The 26,585-nt window shown below is 44.6% G+C and overlaps 1 protein-coding gene and 1 long non-coding RNA gene across 2 annotated transcripts in view; one reads left to right on the forward strand and one right to left on the reverse strand.

Moving 5' to 3' along the window:
- The window catches only part of LOC138958551 (uncharacterized), a 147,813-nt gene that overhangs the window by 26,261 nt on the left and 94,967 nt on the right, over nt 1-26,585 (reverse strand). The gene's annotated exons all lie outside the window — the stretch shown is intronic.
- LOC138957218 (cGMP-dependent protein kinase 1-like) overlaps nt 7,636-26,585 on the forward strand; it is a 92,277-nt gene continuing 73,327 nt past the window's right edge. The window contains exons 1-2 of the mRNA XM_070328370.1: nt 7,636-7,773; nt 9,009-9,910. Coding sequence (XP_070184471.1) covers nt 9,354-9,910 — 557 coding nt within the window. The 5' untranslated portion in view covers nt 7,636-7,773; nt 9,009-9,353. The remainder of the gene's footprint in view (nt 7,774-9,008; nt 9,911-26,585) is intronic.

Genomic DNA, 26,585 nt, shown 5'->3' on the forward strand with positions numbered 1-26,585 from the left:
AATTTCAACCAATTTGGTTGAAAAATGAGGGCGTGACAGTGCCGCCTCAACTTTCACGAAAAGCCGGATATGACGTCATCAAAGACATTTATCAAAAAAATGAAAAAAACGTTCGGGGATTTCATACCCAGGAACTCTCATGTTAAATTTCATAAAGATCGGTCCAGTAGTTTAGTCTGAATCGCTCTACACACACACACACAGACAGACAGACAGACGCACATACACCACGACCCTCGTTTCGATTCCCCCTCGATGTTAAAATATTTAGTCAAAACTTGACTAAATATAAAAAGGAAACAAAAAAAGTTTGGGGATATCATTCCCAGGACTTCTCATGTAAAGTTTCATGAAGATCGGTCCAGTAGTTTACTCTGAATCGCTCTACACACACACATGCAGACACACAGACACACACACATACACCACGACCCTCGTCTCGGTTCCCCCTCTATGTTAAAACTTGACTAAATGTAAAAAGCAATCCAAAAAAGCACCTAAAAACAACAAAGCACTCTTCAAACTTCATCAAGATCCATCGGTCGGGCCAGGCACATCGTTGGGACTCACAGAAAACACATTTTGATGAATTCACCAGTCCGACATATTATTATGTCCCAACGGATAGGCGGACGAAAATGCCTCAAAATAAACGATCGCAATTGTCCGCAAAGTTTCGATCTATTTTCTCTTTTCATCTGACGATGGTGAATTTCCCACCGGGGCGGTCGTAATATAGGTCAGAGGCGTATTTCACGTGCCATTCTGCACAGGACGATGGGTCCGATGTTTGCACGGTCAACACATTATTTTGACGCGGACTGCCGTGCCAGGCGAATTTATTTCCTCCGCGAATGGGTTCAAACTCTCTGTCGATCCACGGAGCCAAACAAGTGGATTGGTATGGTTTTGAAATCTGACCCAGTATGGGTGCTTGTGGACTTTGTATCGTTTTATGTCTCTCGCTGTCTCTCCTTGCCTGTTCGTATCTCCCTTCGTCTTCTTCCGTCAATCTGTGTGTTTTTCTATGTTGTTGCTCCAACACCCCCCCCTGAAAAGAAGAGTTCCTTTTTACATTTAGTCAAGTTTTGACTAAATGTTTTAACGTAGAGGGGGGAATCGAGACGAGGGTCGTGGTGTGTGTGTGTGTGTGTGTGTGTGTGTGTGTGTGTGTGTAGAGCGATTCAGAGTAAACTAGTGGACCGATCTTTATGAAATATTTCATGAGAGTTCCTGGGTATGATATCCCCAGACATTTTTTTCTTCATTTTTTCGATAAATGTCTATATTATATTCGGATTAAAAACAAGCTCTGAAAATTAAAAATAGAAAAATTATTATCAAAATTAAATTTCCGAAATCGATTTAAAGACAACTTCATCTTATTCCTTGTTGGTTCCTGATTCCAAAAACATATATGTGATGGGGTGGAAGGAAGAGGATAATGTTTGATTGTTGCCTCTTGATGTAGTAGGTGGGTGAATGTAGTCACCTTGGTAGAATTAAACCCCGAAGTTCAGGAGTACACCATGTGGGTGCCTCTTTAGTGTCTTGCACTGAACGAACATCACTTGCTCTCGTAATGGACTTTCACTCACATGTAGAGAATGATAGACAAGAGTTCACTGGCACAGACCGACGAGTCACTTGATGCAACATGAAACTCTGGAAAACCATGTCTGTCGATTCACATTTCTCTTTATTTTCTATTCTTCTCTTCTCCTCAGCAACCCAGCTCCCAGCCCGAAGACCGGGAGGCCACACCAATAGCACAATGCAATCTACATCAGTATGTCTCCATGATAACAAAGTACAAAAACAAGTACGTCCTCTCTCTCCGAGATAGTTCTCAGTTCTCTTTCAAAATCTCAAATGCTATCATGTAAATGGGGATGGGTGGCGTCAAAAGCCACCAATCAAGAGTTAGCTAACAAAACTGACATCATTTCTCATTGGTCAGTAAAGACAAGGAAAGGGGGGGGGGGGGGGGTAAGAGACTAAAACCTCCAAGCCACCTGGCATCTTCTATGATCTACCCTGTCAAAAGAAATGACACCCACTTGACAAAACGCCAAGTCCAACTCGGGTAGACAGGCTGTCGGCACATTGCATAACGACCACCTGGGGCCCAAGGTACCCCGGCGTCTTTCTCTGGGAGGGCGGCTTGACGTCAAAGGAAAACATATTACGTTCCCTAGTGGACACAGCCGACTGAGCGAGTTTACGACCTCCAGGTGTCTGAGCATTTCAAAATTTTAACTTACACAAGACAGGAATGACATAAAATCATTATAACGAATTAGTAGCCAGTTTAGCACTTGGCTACATCTCCCCCAAGCTTTTAACAATCAGCGTCCGCGCTGATTAAACAACGGATAAGAAATAAGGTCGACGTCACCACAGTGGAAAGACCTAAAGTCGACGTCACTACAGTGGAAAGACCTGAGGTAGACGTTGAGTTAAAGCGGGACAAACGAAAGTCTATGAAGTGCGATATGCAAGACAACTTAGATCAATCAAAACCACTTGAGTTAAAGAAGAGAGGGAGGTAAAGGCTGTGTTTAAGACGTATTTTAGGTGAAAAACGTAACAGTTACAAAATGGACAGATTCACTAATGAATGACGTAGTTACCTGACACTGTTAAAATGATACATCATGTACAATACACCTGACACAATGCAATGACATCCAACATTACAAATGATCTGTACCAAGCCTATTTAAAGGTAACAAGGTAAATCATAACTTAGTTTACGCTTAAGAGAGCAATTAAGAAAGTGATGATACAGGGCCTTATTTGAAGGTCAGCAAGTATTCACTAAATTACTTTCAACCCTAGGTGGCAATTACCATCAGATTTGTAGTATCTGCTTGTGCCAAAAAAAAAATCTTTCAATAAGCGCAAACATCCGCCAACACATTCCACTCAAAGCATCATGACAAATAATCGCAACAATCAATATCAATCATACCAATGCAAGAAACATGGCATAGCATACATGAAAATGAACATTATCAAACATCAACAAATTAAACGGCAACAAAACACCCGGCAGTAAACACACCTGCGAGTCTCTTCGTGGACGCAACACTTGCGTCACTTCACTGCCGCGAACACCGAGGAAAGTCTTATGTAATACCACATGGCTAACGTCACCAGCCCAAGTCTGTATCCGTCAAGTCCGATATGACGTGTCACACTAGCTAAGAATGGGATTGCACGCGCTACAGCCACTCGAGTACAGTATATACACTGGCTGAGTCCTGTAGGCTCTCTACACCGTCATACACAGTCCGTTGAATAAGGGCTATAGTCACACTCACCAAATGGGCACCACACAGTTCCATCAAGGTCACACAACCGCAAAATAACACTTCGTCGATATTACGAGATAATCACTAAGATGAAATAACGTAGGTAACACTTCGGAATCAGGAAACAGCACACGGGTAAACAAACAGGAATCGCCGATCGAAGACAGCAAACAGGACAGGATCTGCTTGAGTGTAGACCTAGGAACAGACAGGAACCGCCGATGCAAAACAGGTTGAAGACAGGCATGGTCCGCAGGAACAGGTAGAAGCAGACTATGTTGACCATGGTTGAATATCTTCCAGGCAGACGTCAGGATTCCGGTGTCGGTCGCACCACCAAGATTTACCGTACTCCATGATGGAAAACGAGTCACAAGAAAAGTCCATTCTGTGCAAAACACGATCTTTGCCCGCAGCGCCATTTGTGATGGGGTGGAAGGAAGAGGATAATATTTGGTTGTTGCCTCTTGATGCAGTAGTTGGGTGAATGTAGTCACCTAGTAGTAGAATTAAACCCCGAAGTTCAGGAGTACACCATGTGGGTGCCTCTTTAGTGTCTTGCACTGAACGAACATCACTTGCTCTCGTAATGGACTTTCACTCACATGTAGAGAATGATAGACAAGAGTTCACTGGCACAGACCGACGAGTCACTTGATGCAACATGAAACTCTGGAAAACCATGGTCTGTCGATTCACATTTCTCTTTATTTTCTATTCTTCTCTTCTCCTCAGCAACACAGCTCCCAGCCCGAAGGCCGGGAGGCCACACCAATAGTACAATGCAATCTACATCAGTATGTCTCCATGATAACAAAGTACAAAACGAGTACGTCCTCTCTCCCCGAGATCGTTCTCAGTTCTCTTTCAAAATCTCAAAATGCTATCATGTAAATGGGGATGGGTGGCGTCAAAAGCCACCAATCAAGAGTTAGCTAACAAAACTGACATCATTTCTCATTGGTCAGTAAAGACAAGGAAAGGGGGGGGGGGGGGGGGGTAAGAGACTAAAACCTCCAAGCCACCTGGCATCTTCTATGATCTACCCTGTCAAAAGAAATGACACCCACTTGACAAAACGCCAAGTCCAACTCGGGTAGACAGGCTGTCGGCACATTGCATAACGACCACCTGGGGCCCAAGGTACCCCGGCGTCTCTCTGGGAGGGCGGCTTGACGTCAAAGGAAAACATATTACGTTCCCTAGTGGACACAGCCGACTGAGCGAGTTTACGACCTCCAGGTGTCTGAGCATATCAAAATTTAACTTAGACAAGACAGGAATGACAAAAAATCATTATAACGAATTAGTAGCCAGTTTAGCGCTTGGCTACATATAGATATGATATGTTTGGATTAAATACACGTTCAGAGAGTTAAAAGGAATAGAGATATAGAAAAGCGTGCTATCCTCCTCAGCGCAACCGCTACCGCGCTTTTCTGTATTGTTAATTTCACTGCCTTTGCCACGGGCGGTGGACAGACGATGCTACGAATGTACGGTCTTGCGGAAAAAATGCAATGCGTTCAGTTTCATTCTGTGAGTTCGACTGAGCTTGACTAAATGTTGTATTTTCGACTTACGCGACTTGTTACATTTAGTCAAGTTAATATAGAGGGGGAATCGAGATGAGGGTAGTGGTGTGTGTGTGTGTGTGTGTGTGTGTGTGTGTGTGTGTGTGTGTGTGTGTGTGTGTGTATACAGTCATTCCGAGAAAACTACTGGACCGATCTTCATGACACTTCACATGAGAGTTCCTGAGTATAATATCCCCAGACTTTTTTCTTCCTTTTTTTGATAAATGTCTTTGATGACGTCATATCCGGCTTTTTTTTAAAGTTAAGGCAGCAGTGTCACGCTCTCATTTTTCAACCAAATCTGTTGAAATTTTGGTCAAGTAATCTTCGACGAAGCCCGGACGTTGGTATTGCATTTCAGCTTGGAGGCTTAAACATTAATTTATGAGTTTGCTTATTAAAGTTGTCATTAAAATCGAGTTTTCGCAAACAGATTTAAAATTGATTGCATTGTATTCCTTGTCTTCTCTTTTATTCAAAAATATATAGATATGTCATGTTTACTCTAAATATACCGGCACGGTTGGCCTAGTGGTAAGGCGTCCGCCCGTGAACGGGAGGTCGTGGGTTCGAACCCCGCCCGGGTCATACCTAAGACTTTAACATTGGCAATCTAGTGGCTGCTCCGCCTGGCGTCTGGCATAATGGGGTTAGTGCTAGGACTGGTTGGTCCGGTGTCAGAATAATGTGACTGGGTGAGACATGAAGCCTGTGCTGCGACTTCTGTCTTGTGTGTGGCGCACGTGATATGTCAAAGCAGCACCGCCCTGATATGGCCCTTCGTGGTCGGCTGGGCGTTAAGCAAACAAACAAACAAACAAACAAACAAACTCTAAAAATGAGCTCAGAATGAAAGAAAATAGGTTCAATAAGTACTACGGACGCGTGGTTCGCGGCGGCGAGCGTGACCCGTCTCGGTCTTCGGTATGGTTAGCCGAGACTATCTGAATGTAGTCTCGGCGATGATTGGTTTGTAGTGTTGATCTTGACTAAATGTTTTTATATCGCTTCACGCGACTTGTTTCTTATTACCCCCACCCCACCCCCCGCCCCTCTCTACCCCCCCACCCCCCCGCCCCCTCTCTCTCTCTTTCTCTCTCTCTCTCTCTCTCTCTCTCTCACACACACACACACACACACACACACACACACACACACACACACACACACACACACACACACACACAGACACACACACACAGCTAGTGCGAACTTTACAAACTGATTGTAACATATCTGTATACTTCCTGTAGTTCTCTCTCTCTCTCTCTCTCTCTCTCTCTCTCTCTCTCGCTCGCTCTCTCTCTCTCTCTCTCACACACACACACACACACACACATACACACACACACACACACACACACACACACACACAGCTTGTGCAAGGATAAGGAAAGGTAACCTGAGTGTAGACATCGTTCACAAAACAGCACGAATTAGATCAAACAGCTAGGCTGCAGTCGACACCGGCCGACTCTTATGCTTCCCTAATTCCTTCTGTCGCCGGTTTTGCTTGCCCTCGGTATTTTTGGACCCTATACGGAACTAATGCGCCAACACAAACCAAGTCTTATATTCCACAATAACTGAATTACGCCAGGAAAGGCAGATGGAAATGTATTCTCGTCTACAGACGGAGCAGAACTGTGGAGAACATCCCAAGTTTTCTTTCCTGGATGTTCACTTGGAGACTCGTTCATTTCGCAAGGACAGATCCTTACGTCACCTCCGTTCACAGTCAAATAAGAGCCAAGAACGTCTAGATAATCATGTTGGCATTTTCAGTCCCTTTGCTGCCGTTTTTGTTTCGATTTCGTAATCGAAAAGACACTTACAGGAAGTTAGAACTGAAACTACATGTAGTTGGTGGAGAAGGGGGTAGTAGGGAGGGAATTTGTGAAATTTCGTGCAATTCAGATCAGTTATTTGAACGCCGTTCTCTTTTTGTCGAGAAATCCTTACGAGTTTAAAATGGAGGATTTCTAGGGCACCAATTTCTAGGGAACCAAATTTGATTATCTAAGCATTGAAATGTTAGAGTACTCCAATGTGTTGTGCAGGATGTTGTACCGTGTATCTTGTCGTATGATTGATATTGCAGGTGTTCTTAACGACGATGACATCTGCATTCGTCTCTCTCTCTCTCTCTCTCTCTCTCTCTCTCTCTCTCTCTCTCTCTCTCTCTCTCACACACATACACGCACACTCACACACGCACCCTCGCACGCTCGCTCGCACGCACGCACACACACACACACACACAAACGCACACACACACACACACACACCCACACACACACACGTAGGCTACACACACAATCATACACAAACACATACACCCACACGCGCGCGCGCGCACTCTCTCTCTCTCTCCTTCCAAATAGGCCTATCTCTCTCTGGTTGCCTGTCCGTCTGTCTATTTGTCTGTCTGTCTGTGTGTGTGTGTGAGAGAGAGAGAGAGAGAGAGAGAGAGAGAGAGAGAGACAGAGACAGAGAGAGAGACAGAGAGAGACTGAGAGAGAGAGGTGAAGTGAGTGCGGAATGGGGTCCGGGTGGGAAGGGAAAAAGAGACAGCGTATCTTGGATATCTTCTTCTTCTTTGTTTCCAAAATCAAATAATTTGAAAGAAGATCTGATTTAATCAGTTTCTAGAAGCCGTCAAAATATCTGTATCGGTTCTGACGTAAGACGTTGTTTCTGAGTTTTGCGATTGGAACTTTTTCTGACGTCATAATGTGACGTCTTGTCTTTGATTGCCATGGATGACGGGTTTTGTTCTGCGTGATGATCGTCTTGCTGCACGATGGAACCTGATTTTACCATATCCTTGGCTTTTCAGATTTCCGTACTGCCAACATAACAATGTGAAGTACAATGAGGTTAGATATTTTATTGTAAGTATTACATAAGCCGCCGTTAATCACGACAAGCGTGAAGGTTTTGTTGCGCTGCTGACCTGGGTAAACGCCTGGAACCTCATCCTTTTAGTGGTGTGCATATTGTTTTGCTTTGTAAACTGTTTCTTCCCCTTTGTTCCTCCGCGTTATATCCCCACACTTTCCAAAGTGTTCAAACATTGCTTTTCTTTGCTGATTGCGACATTTTCACCCTACATGGGTCAGTTGGTTTGATGCAACGCTGCGAAATATTCAGCACATCGGTCAGTAAACTTGCCTGCAGTCCAGTAGACCCCCACTCTTCTTTCATCCCCACAATCACCTCATCATGAAGGGCAGTCTTGAAATGTCTACCTGACGTTCTCCACAGTCTTTATTCTTTTCATCCTTAGGTGTGTGTTTTTTCTTCATCATTCTTTCTTTACTTCTGTCACTTTCGTGTGCCTGATTTACGTCAGTGGCTATATAACCAGGAGGTTATTTTTAGTCTGGGTCAGTCTTGCAAAAGTAAGCTTATCTCGTATATCGCAAATAGATATCTGAAATAAAACTCTGACAAAGTACGCTGGGTCAGGTACTGCATGGCTGCTTCTGGAAAAAGTGAGGGTGCAGGTGTTAGTTGAATATTGCCAGTGCCGTTTCCATCAATGTGTTCGACGAATTACAAGGCCTGCAGCCCAAAAGTCTAACTATACCGCTGTACAGTGAAAGTACAACACATAGTGAAAGTACAACACACACACACACACACACACACACACACACACACACACACACACACACACACACACACACACGGATACATTTTTTGCAGGCACTATCATAAGTGTACACGGCGGTTAAGATTGTTGTTATTGTCATGGTCGCAACTTTTGTTACTGTTGTTGAAACTGTTGTTGTTCGCGTTATTTTCTCACAAAATCAGAAAGCACCACACATACAAACTTAAACAAAGCATGTGGTTTCGAGCTAGATTCAACAACAATCAATTCTCCGCCTTGATCTCCTTTTGGTCCCTCGATCAATAATCACCGTACTTGCTTTCTTTTTTTCCTCCTGGTGTCAGTGCCGGTGACACCAAGCGGCGCGGCGGGACGTCGTCTGAGATCACAGGAGGATAACTAACAAGCGATCATCAATTAAAACAGTGGTAATAAACACTGTTGTGGATCGTGATCAATATTATAGCTTCTCACAGTGGTTGTGCTGTGTTGCAGGTGCAGTGTGGGTCCCTGCCCGTCTGTCCAGGCTGCGAGCAGGTGTGTGGATCATCATCGGGCTGCCCGCCTTTATTCACACCACTAAGTTAGCACAGCCTGCGTCTTCTTGGGTAAGACAAGGGACCAAGGAAGAGTCCCACGTGTATCAGGCGACACACATACACACAAACACACACCAAGCAGCTTTGGTCCGACGCCGTTGCCGGGGCAACGCGAGTGGAACCAGCTACAAGCACTACTGGCAGAGATTGGTCACACGCGCCGTGTGTCGCCGCGGCAGCAGCCCATTGCTGAGCGCGCCGCCCAAGTTTCCGCGCGAAACGCAGGAGAAGCAACGGTAAAATGCCTCCACCTCCCATACGGACTACCAGTACAGCGAGTAAACCTGGAAGCGTAGCGCCTTCTTCACTGAAACCCGGGACTACAAGTGGAAAAGTGGGGCAAGCGGTGGGCACGTGCATCCCGCAGGGGGGGCACCGGATCAGCAGGATGGGCAACGGGGCCTCTTCGAGTGCCCATGTGACCATTGATGGGGAGACCTACGACATGGCCAAGCTCAAGGTGCTGATCCCCGACCTGCAAAAGCAGGTGGCAGACAAGACGATGCGCATCTCGCAGATGAACTCGGAGCTTGTGGAAAAGGACCGGCAGCTGAAGGAGCGCGATGAGGACATCAAGCGCCTCAAGGCCGAGGTGGACAAGCTCAAGTCCGTGCTGGAGCTGAAGGTGACGGACGCAGCTCTGCCCGGGCGGCCGGACATCTTGTCCACCATCACGGAGGACAGCCAGTTCCTCGGGGTGCCCAGTGACAACCGCACCAAGAGGCAGGGCGTGTCCGCCGAGAGTCCCTCCTCCAACCAGAACGCCATTGAGCTCAAGCACGTCGATAAGGACTTCAGGTGAGTTGTTGTGCTGGTCAAGTTCCTGTGTTGACGTGCGTTGGTTTACTGGAGGGCATTGCCTGTGTTGAGATGTCTGGGTTTTCTTGTAGAGATAATGCTTGTGTTGAAGTCTATGTGTTTGGCTCGCTGGGTGTGATTCCTGTGTTGGGATCCATGTGTTGGATTACTGCCTGGGATTCCCGGCTGTTGGATTTGTATCTGGGTCAAAGGAACACCAAATCAGGTCAGACTTGTATTTTGATCCTTAATTGATTCGTTATACATGTTCCTGACGCAAATGTGTCAGTCAGTTGATGTGACACTTATAATTCAGTCAACTGTTGCGAAGTTATATCGTGTTAAGATGATGCTGAGAATCAGGGAAATGAACTTTTCAATCAGTTGTTGTAACACAAATGCGTAAGTCACTTTTAATGTTTTATCGGGTTAGGGCTACAGAAGATGAACTGTAAGTACGTCTCGTAGGTAGCTTTAATGCACAAGCGGTTATTCAAGCTTAGTCCTGTTTTTTTTGTCTATCATAATGTGCTTCATAATGTGCTTGGAGCAAATGTTGTTAATCTTTTGTACTTGTTACTGATCGAAGTATGAAGTACTATTGTGAAACTGTAGCCCTAAATTAACGGCGCAGAAACAGGTAATTTGGCTGTCTCAGAACCATAATTAGAGAATCTGAGGAGGACTGCGGAAGTTTTATGATAGAGGAAACTTTCACATGTTCAGTCCTTACGTTGCCATAATGGTGTATATATATATATATATCCCATGACCTCCCTTCTTTGTCTCTGTTACTTCAGTATGGGTATATATGTTGTATTTTTATAGCTCAATAAATACATCATGGACTCCAAAAAATATATGACAGTGCAGATTCCGATTTGGGCAAAGAACTACTTTCCTCCCGACCTTTGACCTCGCGCCGAACAATGTGACACATTTGTATGAAGTTCCAAAATCATATCGCACGGCTCAGAAAACCATATCAGTTGCACGCAAAAATGAATCTCGGAACTGATCTGATGTATGGGATGCAATAAACAAACGTTTCTTTCATTATGAAAGCAATGCAGGTCGGAAAAAACGAACATTCAACTTACAAGACACACAGATGCTAGCGAACGATCGAACCTATTCATTCTCTGTTTGCTATCAGTGTGTCGACAAGCATCGCTACCATAGGAATAATCCAAAAAAGAATATGCAACACAACAGAAAGAAAATGTGCTCCCTCAATACTGTTACGAACGTTTTCTCCGTGTCCAGACCGGTTTACAAGAACACACTCTGTTACATACAGTCCGAAACACTGCCATAAAAACCAAAACAAAAGAGTAGTCTCCCTTGCATCGTAGCAGACGACTGTTTGTGAGAGTCTGTCTGCAGTGTGTTTGGTGCGCGTCTTCAGTTCCTCTGGCAGTGTCGGTGTGGGAACTGACCGTGAGAAGCTAGGGAGCACAGATAATAGAAGCCCTGTTACATAGACTAATCACATAATCAATACACATTTGGCTCATGTTTTAAATGACAGTTTCGAGTTTGTTAGTCAAGCTCAAAGCAACAACACTGGTCTGGTGACATGCGTAGCGGGACCGAGACGCGTCCTTACTGCATGGTTTGGGGTGGCTTCGCTTCGTATCAAACATCGGCTGTTTCACGTATTTTGCGAGCAAGTCTACTCTTTTGCCTGGCTCTGCAGTAAGTCCACATTGGCGATGAAGGTATCCAAGAACTTAACATGTGTGTATTTTTCCGTAATCCAGTCATATTCCTTCAAAATGCAATCAATCGGCGGTGACAGACTTGGTGTCAGCAATTCGCGACTTCACCAACTTGGTCCCGTTTTCCTCACACCCATACCAGTTTAGGTTCATCCATGCAAACACACTCGCGTCAGGCTCGTGTCTCCCGATGATATTCATCCGCTGGGTCTTGACTGAAATACAAGCCATATAAAAAACCACTCGTGTTGTAACCTATATTATATATAAGACTAGATGATTACCCGCTTCGCCGGGTACCGGCTTCGCCGGGAAGAAGTAGAGCCGAATACCAGGCTGTGCCTGGGAAGCCGGGTGTACGCCGGCTTCGCCGGCGCACGAAGGAAAGGAGATAAACGCGCAAAACACTGGAGACCTTCTAAAAATAGTAACGTGCAGTGACCTTCTAAAAATAGTAACGTAGTAACGGGAATATGGATTGACGCCACACGGAGGAAGGGAGATAATCGCGGCTGAAAACACTGGAGAAGATAAGGAAGAGTTACTGGTAGTGGATCCCGACAAGAACAAAAACAAAAAAACAAAAATCGGTTCAGCGCGCACAGCGCTGCGCGCTGAGAGCACGTGTTGAAATATCTCATCGATGAGGTTGTGTCCGGGGTGTAGCTGAATACGGTGTCCAAATTTGAAAAAGATCCACCGAGAACTTTGGCCGTGCATCGCGAACAGACAGACAGACAGACAGACAGACAGACAGACAGACACTAGTCGTATATATATAATTATATAGAAGAGAGAGCGGGTAAACTTTATCTTGGGGAAAGTTGGGCTGGAAGGGGTTAATTTCAAGTCTGTTTTGATCCCTCCAAAAAAGTTGGAAAAGAGCTGCATAAAATTGCAGTCGACTTTGTGTTTCTGTGTCTCTTTTTCTTCCTCATCTCTCTCTTTCTCTCTCTCTCTTTCTGGCTCACTCTCTCTTTTCAAGGGTCTTTGGGCTTGCGTGTGAATGCATCGTTGTGTCTATTTGACCGTTTGTGTGGTTTTAAACGGAGCCTGTCTGCCTAATTCGTCTCTGAGTCTGACTGCCATGGACTTCGCAAAATGAAGAACGCACAAGTCAATACAAAATACGACTGATGGAGCTCCACACAAGGAGGAAATGACTTTGTTTGTCACAGGTTTGTAGTATTGATGACATCAGCGCTTACTTTCTGCACCGAGTATTTCCGGACTGACGCAGGTAGCCTACCTTGCGATGACTGTGACGTACGCATTCCCGTCTATCTTTAACATGACGTCATATCAGTTTCCCGGAAATGGATTCGCCGTTAAAATACATGGCCTACAGTTTTCCACGCCACCTAAATGTTGGGAGGTAGCATGCCTATTGGCAAGAGAAAGAAGGGTTGTTTACAATCCGCTTGACGAAAAGGCAGGTGGTGTAAGGTAACTTTGCCGTTTCAGAGCAGAAGAAAGAAACATGGCGTTCCACAGAACGTAGCGAAAATAGAGAATACTACATGGCTTGCTGTGTCGTACCAGATTTACACGAGGTTGTTTTTTTTTAAATATTGAACTGCGAGCGAAAGCGAGCTGTTCACTATTTGAAAAAGCAACGAGTGTAAATCTGGTACGATACAGCAAGCCATGTAGTATTCTGTTTATCCTACATAGTACATACTGTACTTACGAGTATTTTACTGACAATGTCCTGCAGTCGAGGCAGCTAAATTTAAGACGCTTGTTTTGGAACCTCGATCTCTTCTAAACCCTCGTGCAATCTATTACGTCAAAGCAAAGAAACGTCACTCTGAAAGTGTGGCGTGACGTGTTAGTTCTAAAAAATTCATCGAGGGTAATTAGCGAGCGCAATTTTTTTCTTTCTATAATGACGTTTGTCTCGGTGACTTTGGCATCATAAGCAGTGGAACAAGAGGCGAAGCCATCAAGGCTCACGTAATAAATCGACAAACAGTAACACACACACACACACACACAAACACACACACACACACACACACACACACACACACACACACACACACACACACACACACACAAAGAGCATAGGTGAAACTGTGCAAGAAAGCGAGACACTAGATCTAGATCTGTCTGTCTGCATGTAGCCTACTTACAGGGACACGACTGCCAACTAGTCTCGGCCCGCTCAAAATAATAATGACCGAGACTTTCAGTACTTCCTTCGCGTGACGTCTAACCCTCTTACGTCATAATGTGACGTCAATGTAATGTGACGTCTTCAAATGTTAGAGTTTCTACCACAGACATACACACGCACGCACGCACGCACATACGCACATACGCACGCACGCACAGACAGACAAAGTTACGATCGCATAGGCTACACTTACGTGAGCCAAAAACAGGTCCCTGCCAGACTTGCTTGACATGACCTCATTTACATGATATACACACGTGTGGTTTAAACGATTATTATCTCACGAGTGTCTCTCTCACGTATGTAGGATAATCAAAGGTACACTTAGAAATAGACTGTCATGCAGAACAGAATGTGTTCAATACTGATTTTTTTACTAGTTAGCAAATGATATGCAACAAATCTACCTGTCTTCTAAGCGTATGGTGAAAATCATTACGCCTATTAACAAAAATCAGTTTCCAGTCAACCGAACGACGTACGTACCGGTCATATTTTTTCCTCCCGACCCTATAAAAAATGTTTTACCCCACTTAAATCAAAAGAATTAAAAAAAACAAAAAAACATTGATGTTGCAGACTTTACAAAGAAAGCTTGTCTTCTCCGAAATCTAGGGAACAGAGCTCGCGACTGTGTTTAAAAACAAAGTGAGAAAAAAAACCCACCCATAAGACTTAATAAGGATGCGGGACGCCTGAGAGCAGTATTGAAGCAGTATTGAAGCAACGATGTGTCTTTTTGTCGCAGATGAGGATGTAAACAGTTACAAATTGAACACAACTCTCCCATAGATCCATCAGTGTTGCCAACCAAACGAAACTGTAGAGTGTTTTGTCGGTTCGAATCTCCGGCATACGTCGGGTCTAGAGCCATCAGCATACACATAATAAGAATCGAAGAGAGAAATAGGGCAAAATACATAAATAGAACTACAGTAATTACGCAAACCACAGCAAACACACCGAAAATCTACCAGAGTAACTTGCTGACGAAAACGTCTAAGAAATGTTTTCCTTTCACTGTCAGTTAATTAGAGACACTCGCGTGTTTTGATTTATTTTGTTCACAATTGAACTGTCAAAGATATCTCCCAAACCGTATTAATTCTTCGTGAACATAAACATTCAGGCGAACAAAACGGCGTTGACAATGAGAGGACACTGCTTTCCCCTTGGAGTCTTTCCAGGCTGTTTACGTTCTGTTGAATGAAATTAATCGCTATGTGGTTGTCAAGCTCTCCAACGTTAAAGGGCACAGAGACTCACCAATTAAAAAAAGAATGGATTAACACAAAGCTTCGGGCGGGGGTAGTTATATTTCTGCGTGCATAAAAGGACAAGTATGGTTTAAGAGAACATCGTCAGTTGTAAATGGAAATCGGAGATTGTAGAACTTTATTTGTATTATTTTGATGATGTTAAATTTAATACGTTTGAAATCTGTACGAGAAATAAAACATTTCGCAGAACAACAAACAATCCAACGAGCAAAGAATTTAATTAAACACGCTTATTCCTTTCGAAATAGAAACCAATAAGACTTAACAAGCACAGAAAGTGATCTGCAGAAACATTGTTTTTGTGAACAAAAAAATACTGAGAAAGAAAACACGATTTTCCCGTCAAAATGTAGAAATCTGTCGGAAGCGAAAAATTATCTGTTCAAGAAAACGACTAGATTTTTTTCCGAAGCGTGTTAAAACTGTCAGAAGTGAAGAGAAATGATCCAAAGAAAATGTATCACAGGTGTGAAAAAATCACTGTAAGTGTAACTAAACGGAACACGATTTTCTTTCAAAGTATAATATATACATTATAGGCCTATGTATGTAGAAACTGTCAGAAGCGATGACAAATGTGGGATCTAAGGGGAACAATATCACTGTAACTAAACAGAACACGATTTTCTGTCGATGCATGTAGAAACTGCCAGAAGCAAAGAAAGACAAACGATCTGAAGAAAATTTGATCTCGGGAGAAAATCACTATTCTTCTAGTTCTATAATTGTTGTCGCCACCATCAGTAGCAGCTGTAGGGGGACCGCAACACGGTGGCCTAGTGGTAAGGCGTCCGCCCAGTGAGCGGGAGGTCGTGGGTTCGAACCCCGGCCGGGTCATACCTAAGACTTTAACATTGGCAATCTAGTGGCTGCTCCGCCAGGCGTCTGGCATTATGGGGTTAGTGCTAGGACTGGTTGGTCCGGTGTCAGAATAATGTGACTGGGTGAGACATGAAGCCTGTGCTGCGACTTCTGTCTTGTGTGTGGCGCACGTTTTATGGCAAAGCAGCACCGCCCTGATATGGCCCTTCGTGGTCGGATGGGCGTGAAGTAGGGCCTAAACAAACAAACAAACAAACAAACTTGTCAATGGTCGCAGGGTATTTTGAAGGTCCATCACACAAAAGGCAAGGAACAAAAGCCTTGTGTCACTGTAGTCCAAAGTATATTGAACTTTACGTGCGGTCAGTGATCTCTTTGACTGTGAAAATAAGGGGTGGGGCCAAGACGGAACTCAAGACATGATTGTATATATATCTGTACCAGGACACACTCTGACATCATCAACGTTGACGAAACCACAGCCGTCTAAACTTCCTCAACCAATTACCGATGACGAACTGCTGTTGTCAGCGCTATCTGTATACCAGGTGTGTCCATTTCTGCGACTTTGGGCATTGTTGGGTTAAACCTGTGATTAGAGAAATGCGAGGTCAAAGTTAGACCAAAATGCACTTCATGCTAAATTTCTAAAAGATTAGGGAAGTGTCAATAAAAGCACATTACAGTAATGGAAACCAGTTTTGGGATGCACAAAACATCATTTTTACCACAGTGACTGTTTTCTGTGACTGGTACACTTATGTATTATGTTCTAGAACACACTCTGACAGCATCAACATTGACCAAACCTCAGCAATCTAAACAGCCTCAACAAAATAACGATGACGCATCACCGGGTTTTTCTTACAATTTGATTGTATACCATCTGTATCAGGACACACTCTGACAACACCACAGCCGTCAAAACAACAGCAGCCTAAACCAAATAACGACGACACTGCCCTACGTTCGTCCGCTGCACATCCCAAAGATGACCATTTTCATTCTCGCATGACCCTAATTCACACAAACGACCCAGACTTGTCAATGTGTAGCCGCAAACTAAGTAGGCTACGAATCTCAACGCCCAAGCCTCCGGGTGGTCAGTTCTGATCAGGACCAAGACACAGGCGGGGATACTTAGAGTAAGTGCGAAATTGTCTGTCGCATCCCCCCTCCCTCGGAAATGGAAATTGGCGCCCCGCGGTGATAGGTATGATTGCAAGGGGCAACGGGGCGCATAATATGCTGTGTTGCCTCGCGCCGACCCGGAAGATGATAATGTTACAGACCAGACGATAGTCTCGTCCTTTGCCTTGCTACTAGGACTGACTGGCCCTATTGGGAGATGGCAGGGAGGTAGATAGGAGGGAGGGGAGGGGGGCGGGGGGGGGGGGGGGTAGTGAGGAGAAGGTGGTGGGGGAAGGGAGTTAGATAGAGACTGGGAATGAGAAAACCAAGGTTGCAGGAAGGGAGAAGTTTTGAGGTCTATGTTAAGACAGGGAGAGTTTCTGATCTACATAATATATCACCGCGCATACATACTTTTACTGTTACCAAAAAGCTTCTCCTACGGAATCCGGGGAGTCGGCAGTGTTAAGTTAACAAATCCCGTCGATAAATAACAGCTAAAAGGCCGTTGAAATCCAAATAACCCATTGCCCTTTTGGGGGTTCTCTCCTATTTCTTCGGTTTAACTTTTAAAGCGATTACTTCCCTTACCCACTGAAATTAACTCGATTAAGTTCTCCCGCCGCCCGTCACGAACTTTAACGATGGTGAAAGTGATTACTGGGTGGAATCTGTGCGTTCGCACCGACCGCTCTTCACCCCGCAACACAATTGAATCGATTGTGCGTCAGCGTGTGTCAGTCGCAGTGATCGATGACCCTATAATAGCTAGTAAACGTGGTTAGGGTTATAGAGTGTCTTGGGTCCTAGTGGGGGAAAAATGATTATGGAAACTGACATGAAATATATTCGGTAGTGGATTACCATGTGTGTGTGGCTCGTGTGTGTGTGTATGTGTGTGTGTGTGTGTGTATGTGTGTGTGTGTGTGTGCCTGTGTGTGTGTGTTGTGTGTGTTGTGTGTGTGTGTGTGTGTGCGTATGAGGGTCATGTATATTTAACTGCTAAGAAATGAAAGTCAAAATATGTGAGGGGCCAGCCGGCGTGTAACGTACACGTTTTGTACACAGTATAGTGAGAGCGAATGAGGAATGGAGTCACTCTTCTTTTACTTCTAGCAGCGATCGGTGTTTTTATATTCAGTCAATACTTGAATGATTTAACGAGGGCGAGGCGGACTTTTCTCTCCCGATGTATGTGTGTAGCCGAGTAATCCTGCAAGAGTTACAACGTTAATGGGGAATGGGGATGGACACTAAAACAATTACTCCTTACGGAACGATGGTCTATGTATGAGCCAACAAGCAAACAGACGCGCACAGGATGGATACTCAAACAATAATCCCTTCAGAACAAAAGTCTGTGGATAGACGAACAGAAAAACGGACGAGCGAAGGATGGACAATGAGAAAAACGCTCTCCAACGACAAAAACATGCCCCTTTTCCCTGTAACTATCATCTACTCAGGAGAACCATAACAAAGGCGTTTTTCATTTTATTTTTTCGTCAATGTGACCACTAAAGCTTCCCGCATCAGATGATCATTTACTTTACTACTGCAGCTCATAGAATCAGACAAACTTATGGTGGATTGGGCGCTATGGCTGCTACATGAGAAGATGACCACATTAGCGCTAATGATTCTGGAAAGCCGCGGCAGGAGGGAAATAGCAAGGTGGACAAAGGTAGTCGACAAAACAGGCCGCGGTGCTGACGCATAGGTACGGGTATAGATCTATACACAAATTCAGCTAATTGGCATTTGCAGCTCGTGTTCTGGATTGCGTGTTGACGTACAGTTGTTATTACTGCGAGAGTGTTTTGAATTAACGGACGGTCGCCAATGTTTGTATCAATAAGTGAGTAAAGAATAAAGGACAGCACGATTCTCATACAAGTTATTGAAATGCAAGCCTTTAAGCTTCTGATCAGCTAGGTCATTGCTTCGTTTTAGTGTATCCACCTACACATACGTCTCAAATAGGTTCTTGGCCTTTTGACGATTTTGAACACAGTTCAGTAACACTTTGGCTGGAAAATGGTATCATCCTTCTGGTTATACAAAACCAAAAACACAACCATGAAACTTGCACTCGTCCATTTGTGAATTATCATTGTGTGTAAGAGAGCTCGTTAGCTTCAGGGCCAAATTAATGGAGACCTTGTGAAACTTTGTACATGTGGAAATCTTCTCCCTTCCTTCCTTCATCTGATTTCCTTTCTTACTTGTTCGTCCCATTGCTGAGAAGGTAAAGTAATTTGTATGGTCTTGTGAGTTTTCGTTCATTGAAATCGCGCTGCTACGCATTTTCTATCTCTTTTTCTGCATACGTACGTGTGTTCGTATTTTCCAAACCACGACACTTTCGCTGTGAACTTTGGATCTTTATCGTGCGCATGCTTGCACTAAGTGATCGGGCACCGAGGAGAATCTGCGCAGAGTTGACTGAATAATAAATCCCTCGCCGAACTCGGGGTCGAACCCATGCCGAAAGCGACAAACTGGGTTCGAAGACAGTTGCCCTACCACCGGAGCTTTTATCAGTCTCTCCGCCCCCAACTTTGCGAACCGCTGCTACTGCTTTAACAACCGCACTCTCTCTTCGTTTGGCTTTTTCTTCACTCGCTTCTCCTTCTTCTTTCTCTTTCGGTCGTTTCAGTGTTCTTCCTGCCCACCTCTTTGCTCTTTTCTCCCATAAATCACAGTCTGGTAAGCACGTTGTCCCTAACACCGACTGTCACCGGAGACCGCACCGGTCCGGACGACTTTATTTCTTTCTCGCGTGCGCTTGTTGAGTATCGGGAGGAGAAACCTAAATAGCACCTGCAACAGTCGCTGTCCGCAATCAATAGCCATCTGCCGTGGAGCGAGTAAATATATATTTACACACACGGAAACTGAGCGGACTGAGGGGACTGAACTGGAGGCTAGAGTCAAGACAAAACAGATTTGGCAGTAATGTGGTGGTGTCAGAGGGGAGGGGGAGGAAAGAGAGAGAGAGAGAGAGAGAGAGAGAGAGAGAGAGAGAGAGAGAGAGAGAGAGAGAGAAGGGGGAGGGAAACTTAGAGGGAGAAAGAAGGAGGGAACGAGAAAAAAAGAAAAAAAGAAAGAGACAGAGACAGACAAACAGACAGACAGACAGACAGACACAGACACAGACAGAGGCACAGCAAGAAACAGAGAGGGCGACAGGAGGCCGCCAGGTAAGCAGGCAGGCAGACAGACAGAGACAGACACACATACAGACACACAGAAAATGAAGTCACAGTCACGAAAGAAAATACCCCCAGAAAAAAAGCAAATTGGAAATACGACACACGCATTGAGGCACTATTATATATTTGGCGAGACCGTCTTGACAAATGCAGCAAGCCGTTCTCGGGGGAAGAAAGTTGAAAAAAAAAGAGAGTTGAAGTCTCTCCTCGGTTTCTTTACCTTGCCAAACTAAAAGAATTTCATGAGGAAAACTGAATCTCCTCTCCCCCCCCCTCTCACCCCCACCATCTTCAGCACGTCTTCTGCAGTTCCGCATAGTTTTCCAGACACCTATATCCACCCCCATCTGCACCCGCCCGCCAACGTTATCTTGTTTTCTACAGTGTTGTCAATGTTGCCCGTCTCCTTCCCCAGCCTCTAAAATATTGTGAGTGTCTAGTTTTGCCATGCTCCTCCCCTCCAACCTTCTGCTCTGCTGCATATTCTGCCACAACCGTACCGCCCCCTCTTCTACAATACTGTCATTTCTAGTGCCAAGGCAAGCCAACCACCACCGCCCCATCTTCTGCAACACTGTCTTTCCCTAGTGCCAAGGCAAGCCAACCACCACCGCCCCATCTTCTACAACACTGTCATTCCCCAGTGCCAAAGCAAGCCAACCACCACCGCCCTTTCTTCTACAATACTGTCATTCCCTAGTGCCAAGGCAAGCTAACCACCATCGCCCTATCTTCTACAATACTGTCATTCCCTAGTGCCAAGGCAAGCCAACCACCATCGCCCTATCTTCTCCAATACTGTCTATCCCTAGTGCCAAGGCAAGCCAACCACCACCGCCCCATCTTCTACAACACTGTCATTCCCCAGTGCCAAAGCAAGCTAACCACCATCGCCCTATCTTCTACAATACTGTCATTCCCTAGTGCCAAGGCAAGCCAACCACCACCGCCCTATCTTCTACAATACTGTCATTCCCTAGTGCCAAGGCAAGCCAACCACCACCGCCCTATCTTCTACAATACTGTCATTCCCTAGTGCCAAGGCAAGCCACCACCGTCGCCCCATCTTCACCAATACTGTCATTCCCTAGTGACGAGGCAAGCCCACCACCACCGCCCTATCTTCTACAATACTGTCATTCCCTAGTGCCAAGGCAAGCCAAACACCACCGCCATATTTTCTTCAATACTGTCAATCCCTAGTGCCAAGGCAAGCTAACCACCACCGCCCTATCTTCTACAATACTGTCATTCCCTAGTGCCAAGGCAAGCCACCAGCGTCGCCCCATCTTCACCAATACTGTCATTCCCTAGTGCCGAGGCAAGCAAACCACCACCGCCCTATCTTCTACAATGCTGTCATTCCCTAGTGCCAAGGCAAGCCAAACACCACCGCCATATTTTCTATAATACTGTCATTCCCTAGTGCCAAGGCACGCCAACCACCACCGCCCTATCTTCTTCAATTGTGTTATTCCCCAGTGCCAAGGCAAGCCCACAAACCGCCTCATCTTCTACACTAATGTCATTTCCTAGGACCTCCGCACCCCTCGCCAGCACACCCACCTCCCGTCCCATCTTCTTTAGCATTGCCAGTTCCTAGTTCCTCCATCCACCCCACCAACACGCCTGCACCCAAATCCCTGCAACATTTTTAAGCCACCATTATTATGGGGCTTACTGGATTCACTCTGTCTGTTTGTTTGTTTGTTTGTTTGTTTGAGTAGGGCGGGCGGGTGGACGATGTCTTACAAACAAGTCGGGTAAGACTTGTATCTCTGGGTCAATTAAGCTCAAATTTCGTGAAATTCTAAGAGTGGAGTTTGTTTTATTGGTGTGGGTGGTTCCGTGGTACGGACTCGTTTGCCAAATAATGTTTTGGTCTTATGTTATTTAAGCCGCCATTTATATATAAATGGGGCTTACTGGATTCACTCTGTTTTTTTTTTTTTTTTTTGAGTAAGGCGGGCGGGCGGTCGATGTCTTACAAACAAGTCGGGTAAGACTTGTATCTCTGGGTCAATCTCTCTCTCTCTCTCCCTCTCTTCGCTCTCTCTCAGTACTCCCTCTCTCTTTCTCTCGCTCTCTCTCAGTATATGGTTTGAAACTGTTAAGCGTGACTTAAGGTCGCGGATTAGGTCACAGGTCAACTGTTTGTGCAGAGACGGTATCCATGTCCTACCCCCGTGTCACCACGGGCGGCTTTTTGCCCGTTAAGGTCAATGCTTGTTTACATTAATGTCAGCTCGAACGACTTCCAACTCACCCTCACCCCCGCCCCCACCCCCACTCTGACATCCTCGCCCCTTCCCGTCCTAGCATTATAAGCTTCAAGTTCTTCTATCCCATCCCCCAGCTGTCACTCCCGACCCCCACCCCCACCCCCACCCTCCGCAACTTAGCACCATCTTCTATAGAACTGCCAGGTCCAAGTTTCATCGCCCCCTCTCTGCCCCATCTTTATACAATATTGTCAGTTCCTAGATCGGGCGGGGCCGTGGGTAATGCTCACTCAGTAATATCCTTTGCATAGAAAACTGGATCACGGTCGTCATCACCTCGGGCCACGCAGGGCTATCTTTCTCCACCAGAACTTGTTCTGTTTTGCGCGCTTTGAGTGACAGAAGCAATGACTGAGGGCTTTTTTATTTTTTTTAGAGAGGGGGGGGGGGGGGTGGTGGGTGTGGGGAGGGGGGTGGTTGTGAAGAGAGTTTAGTGGTGATTCAGGTGGCTAAGAGCGTGACAGTCTTTATTTTGTATTTATTTATTTTTATTTCTTATATTTTGTGGCATGTTGTTTTTGTTTTTACCTGATTATTTTTGTGTAGGCAAAGACTGATATACTGAGAAAAGAACCCCTCCAGAAATGATCAGCGTGCATAAGACCGTATCAGAAACCTTAAAATATTTCACAGCCTCAAAGCCACGCTCGGCAGATTCTCTTTGTCTGAACTTACCTGTGTAATCGGACTAGACAGCGCAAATCATAAGTTATCCATGGACGATGAACGACTTTACGATCCACAATTATCAACGAGCCAGTGAGTAGCATCAAAAGGAAAGATGATCGACTCTTCGATCTTACAGCGCAATCGGAAGCTCGAAATCTGCCATTTCCGTCTGCCTTTGGCAGCGAAAATCATGTAGTGTTAGCTTTTAAGACAAGGTAGTTGTGTTCTGAAACATAACTTATAATAAACCGTGTGCGACTTACTAAAAACCATGCGGTGTTAGCCATGAGACAACAGTTTTGGTTTTGAACCAGAAGCCGTGATAAAACAGGACTCATGTTGAGTAAATCAAAATGTAGGCGGTGAAAATCAATCTGGGGATCCTAAGACTAAATAGGTTAGTCCTGATAGTGAAACCTGACATTGCCCAATAACTGGATTCAGGACAGCTTATCTGTGGTGGTGAAAAATCATACAGCGTTAGTGGTGAGACAAAACAGTTTCGATCTGAACACTGGAACTGGACTTATCCATCATCTCTCCCTGTCACTCGCTGTTTGTGCTACCATCCACCACAGCGTAAGGCAACGGCAATGGTCACCACGCTGAATGGTATTTGTAGTAGAACTGAACTGGGTTCGTCCAACCCCTTTGGAAGTGGACATCTTAAGGCGAATATGACGCAATGGGGAACAAAGTACTGTACCCGATTCATTATTCATCATATCTCTTACTCTCTGACTATCGCTGTGTCTGGTCCCATCCTTGTCATCATGTACACTAAGCCCCTCTCCACACTGATTCAAAACCATTCTGTTTTAAATCAGTCTTTTGCTGATGACACCCAGCTGTATAAACCCAGTCCCCCTGCAGAGACACATTCTGCCATCCAGACCATTCAGACATGCATCACTGATGTTAAATCTTGGATGGTCGATAACAAACTTAAGCTGAATGATGATAAGACTGAAGTCTTACTGTGCACAAAGAAGAACACTACTACATTTCCCTCTCCCCAACCTGTTTTTGTTCAAATAGGCAACACCGACATTCTTTTCTCACCATCAACTAGAAACCTTGGATTCACCCTTTCATCTGACATGACCCTTAACAAACATATATCTTTAGTCTGTAGATCTAGCAGCTTATTTTGAGCTCCGTAAGATTTGCACCATTCGCCACACACTCTCCTCTCAAACAACTAACACTCTTGTCTGTGCCTTTGTTCTTTCTAAACTTGACTACTGCAACTCTCTTCTCTCTGGCTGTCCTCTGTACCTCCTGCATAAACTACAAAAAGTCAAAAACTCGGCAGCACGCCTCATTCTCAAAGCACGAGCCGAAAACGAGATCACGCAACACTACTTCTTCGCACACTGCACTGGTTACCTATTCAAGCCCGCATTGACTACAAACTGTCCACCCTCTGCTTTAACTTCTTTTCTGGCTCGTCTCCTGCTTACTTCTCTGAACTCCTCACCGTCTATTCTCCAGCAAGACAACTCCGTGCCTCTTCTGACTGTCGCATCCTTACCATTCCACACACCAAAACCAAAACATACGGACAACGCACTTTTACTTTCTGCGCACCCACACAATGGAATTCTCTCCCCTTTCACATCCGCCACTCTCAGTCACCCCAAGCATTCAAACGAGCACTTAAAACACACCTCTTCAAGAAATACAACCCCTGATTTTGTTTTTCTCAGTCCATCAGTAGGCTACATGTAGTGTATTTGTTGTTCTAGTGATAATGTGATAATGTATATAAACATCTAGGGCTGTTTTCAGTATTGTTGATAACATGTTCTGTTTGATTAAGGGTATTCAGCTGGTATTTCCTTGTTTTTCACTACCCATTTTATTCATGTTTTTATTACTTAGTTAGTGGAAGAATTTTTTGTAATGTATGTTTGATGGTGTATGCTTTTAATTAAGCGTTGTTGACTATGAATGTAGATGCAAATGCTTGTATAACTGTGTTTTAATTATAAATGTGTCAAGCGCAAAGAGCATAATTGTAAAGTTATAATAATAATAATAATAATAATGCAAACTTTTATAGCGCTATTCTAGAAAAATGTCTACTCTTAGCGCTTTACAATACATACATCGACCAAGCATACTATACACGCACACAGGACCGGACCAAATGAGTTGTAAGGGGGGGGGGGTTCCTCCTTTTTTGGGGGGCAAATCAGCGAATTTATTAAAAAAACAAAAAAACAAAAAAACTCAAAGCAAGGTACATGCTTTTTCCAGGGGTGGGGTTCCGGAACCCCTGGAACCCCCCCCCCCCCCCTGGGTCCGGCCCTGCGCACAGGCAAAGAAACCGACCAAACATAACCAACAAACTATACATGCACAGGCAAAGAAAACGACCAAACATACAATACACGCACAGGCAAAGATAACGACCAAACATAAGCAAACATACTATGACCAAACATAACCAACATACTATACGCGCGCAGGCAAAGAGAACAATCAGCACATGTAATAATTACTGACAACTAATAATGCAGGCATACAGTGACAGTCCAATACACAAGTTATGATGTTGCGCATATAAATGCTCATTTTTTATTATTATTATTATTATTATTATTATTATTATTATTATTATTATTATTATTATTATTATTATTATTTAAGTTATTGAGACATCCCAGTGCACTAAGGGATTTATAGAGCAAATCGAGAAAATTCATTATTGAACGAAGCGCATAGCGCTGAGTTCAATAATTATTTTCGAGATTTGCTCTATAAATCCCTTAGTGCACTGGGATTGTTTCAATAACGATATTGTCAGTACCGCCAGAGAAAAAAGAAGATTCAAAACGCACACTTTGCTACGCGCATTTGGATAGGCGTAACTGTGTGGTCAGGTCGTATACAGTAGGATCTACTTTTATGTGGGCTGTCTGAAGTGTGTCGTGCGTTCGTCACACGCAAACTCTTGTTTTAATTTCTGTTGGTAAATTCCAGTGTAGCGTTAAGCTAAAAAGTGATGATCTTTCATAGAGACCTCATTTTAACTCGGAGAAAGGACTATGCTCTTAATTATTTGCGATTCGAAACCTTCATCGAGCTTCGACAGACTTGACTGTGCAGAGTTTTGCCCCTTGCCAAGGTCGACGGAAAGCACATTTTCAAAATAAATGATTCTCGTGTGGTATCTTCACTCATCGGGGAGTCCGGTACTAAATATGAACGGTAAGAATGCTCTGAACCCTACACGTATTATATACCCATCGTTTTATCGTTCACATTTGCCCAACATGTTAATTTGCTGAACGGGATTTATGTCGTCTGCTAGTGCTACGCACTGCACTGAGTCTCATTTCAAAAACAAAAATTGCTCGTCTCGTTGCAC

The sequence above is a fragment of the Littorina saxatilis genome, linkage group LG2 (assembly GCF_037325665.1).
Source record: "Littorina saxatilis isolate snail1 linkage group LG2, US_GU_Lsax_2.0, whole genome shotgun sequence".
Taxonomy (NCBI): domain Eukaryota; kingdom Metazoa; phylum Mollusca; class Gastropoda; order Littorinimorpha; family Littorinidae; genus Littorina; species Littorina saxatilis.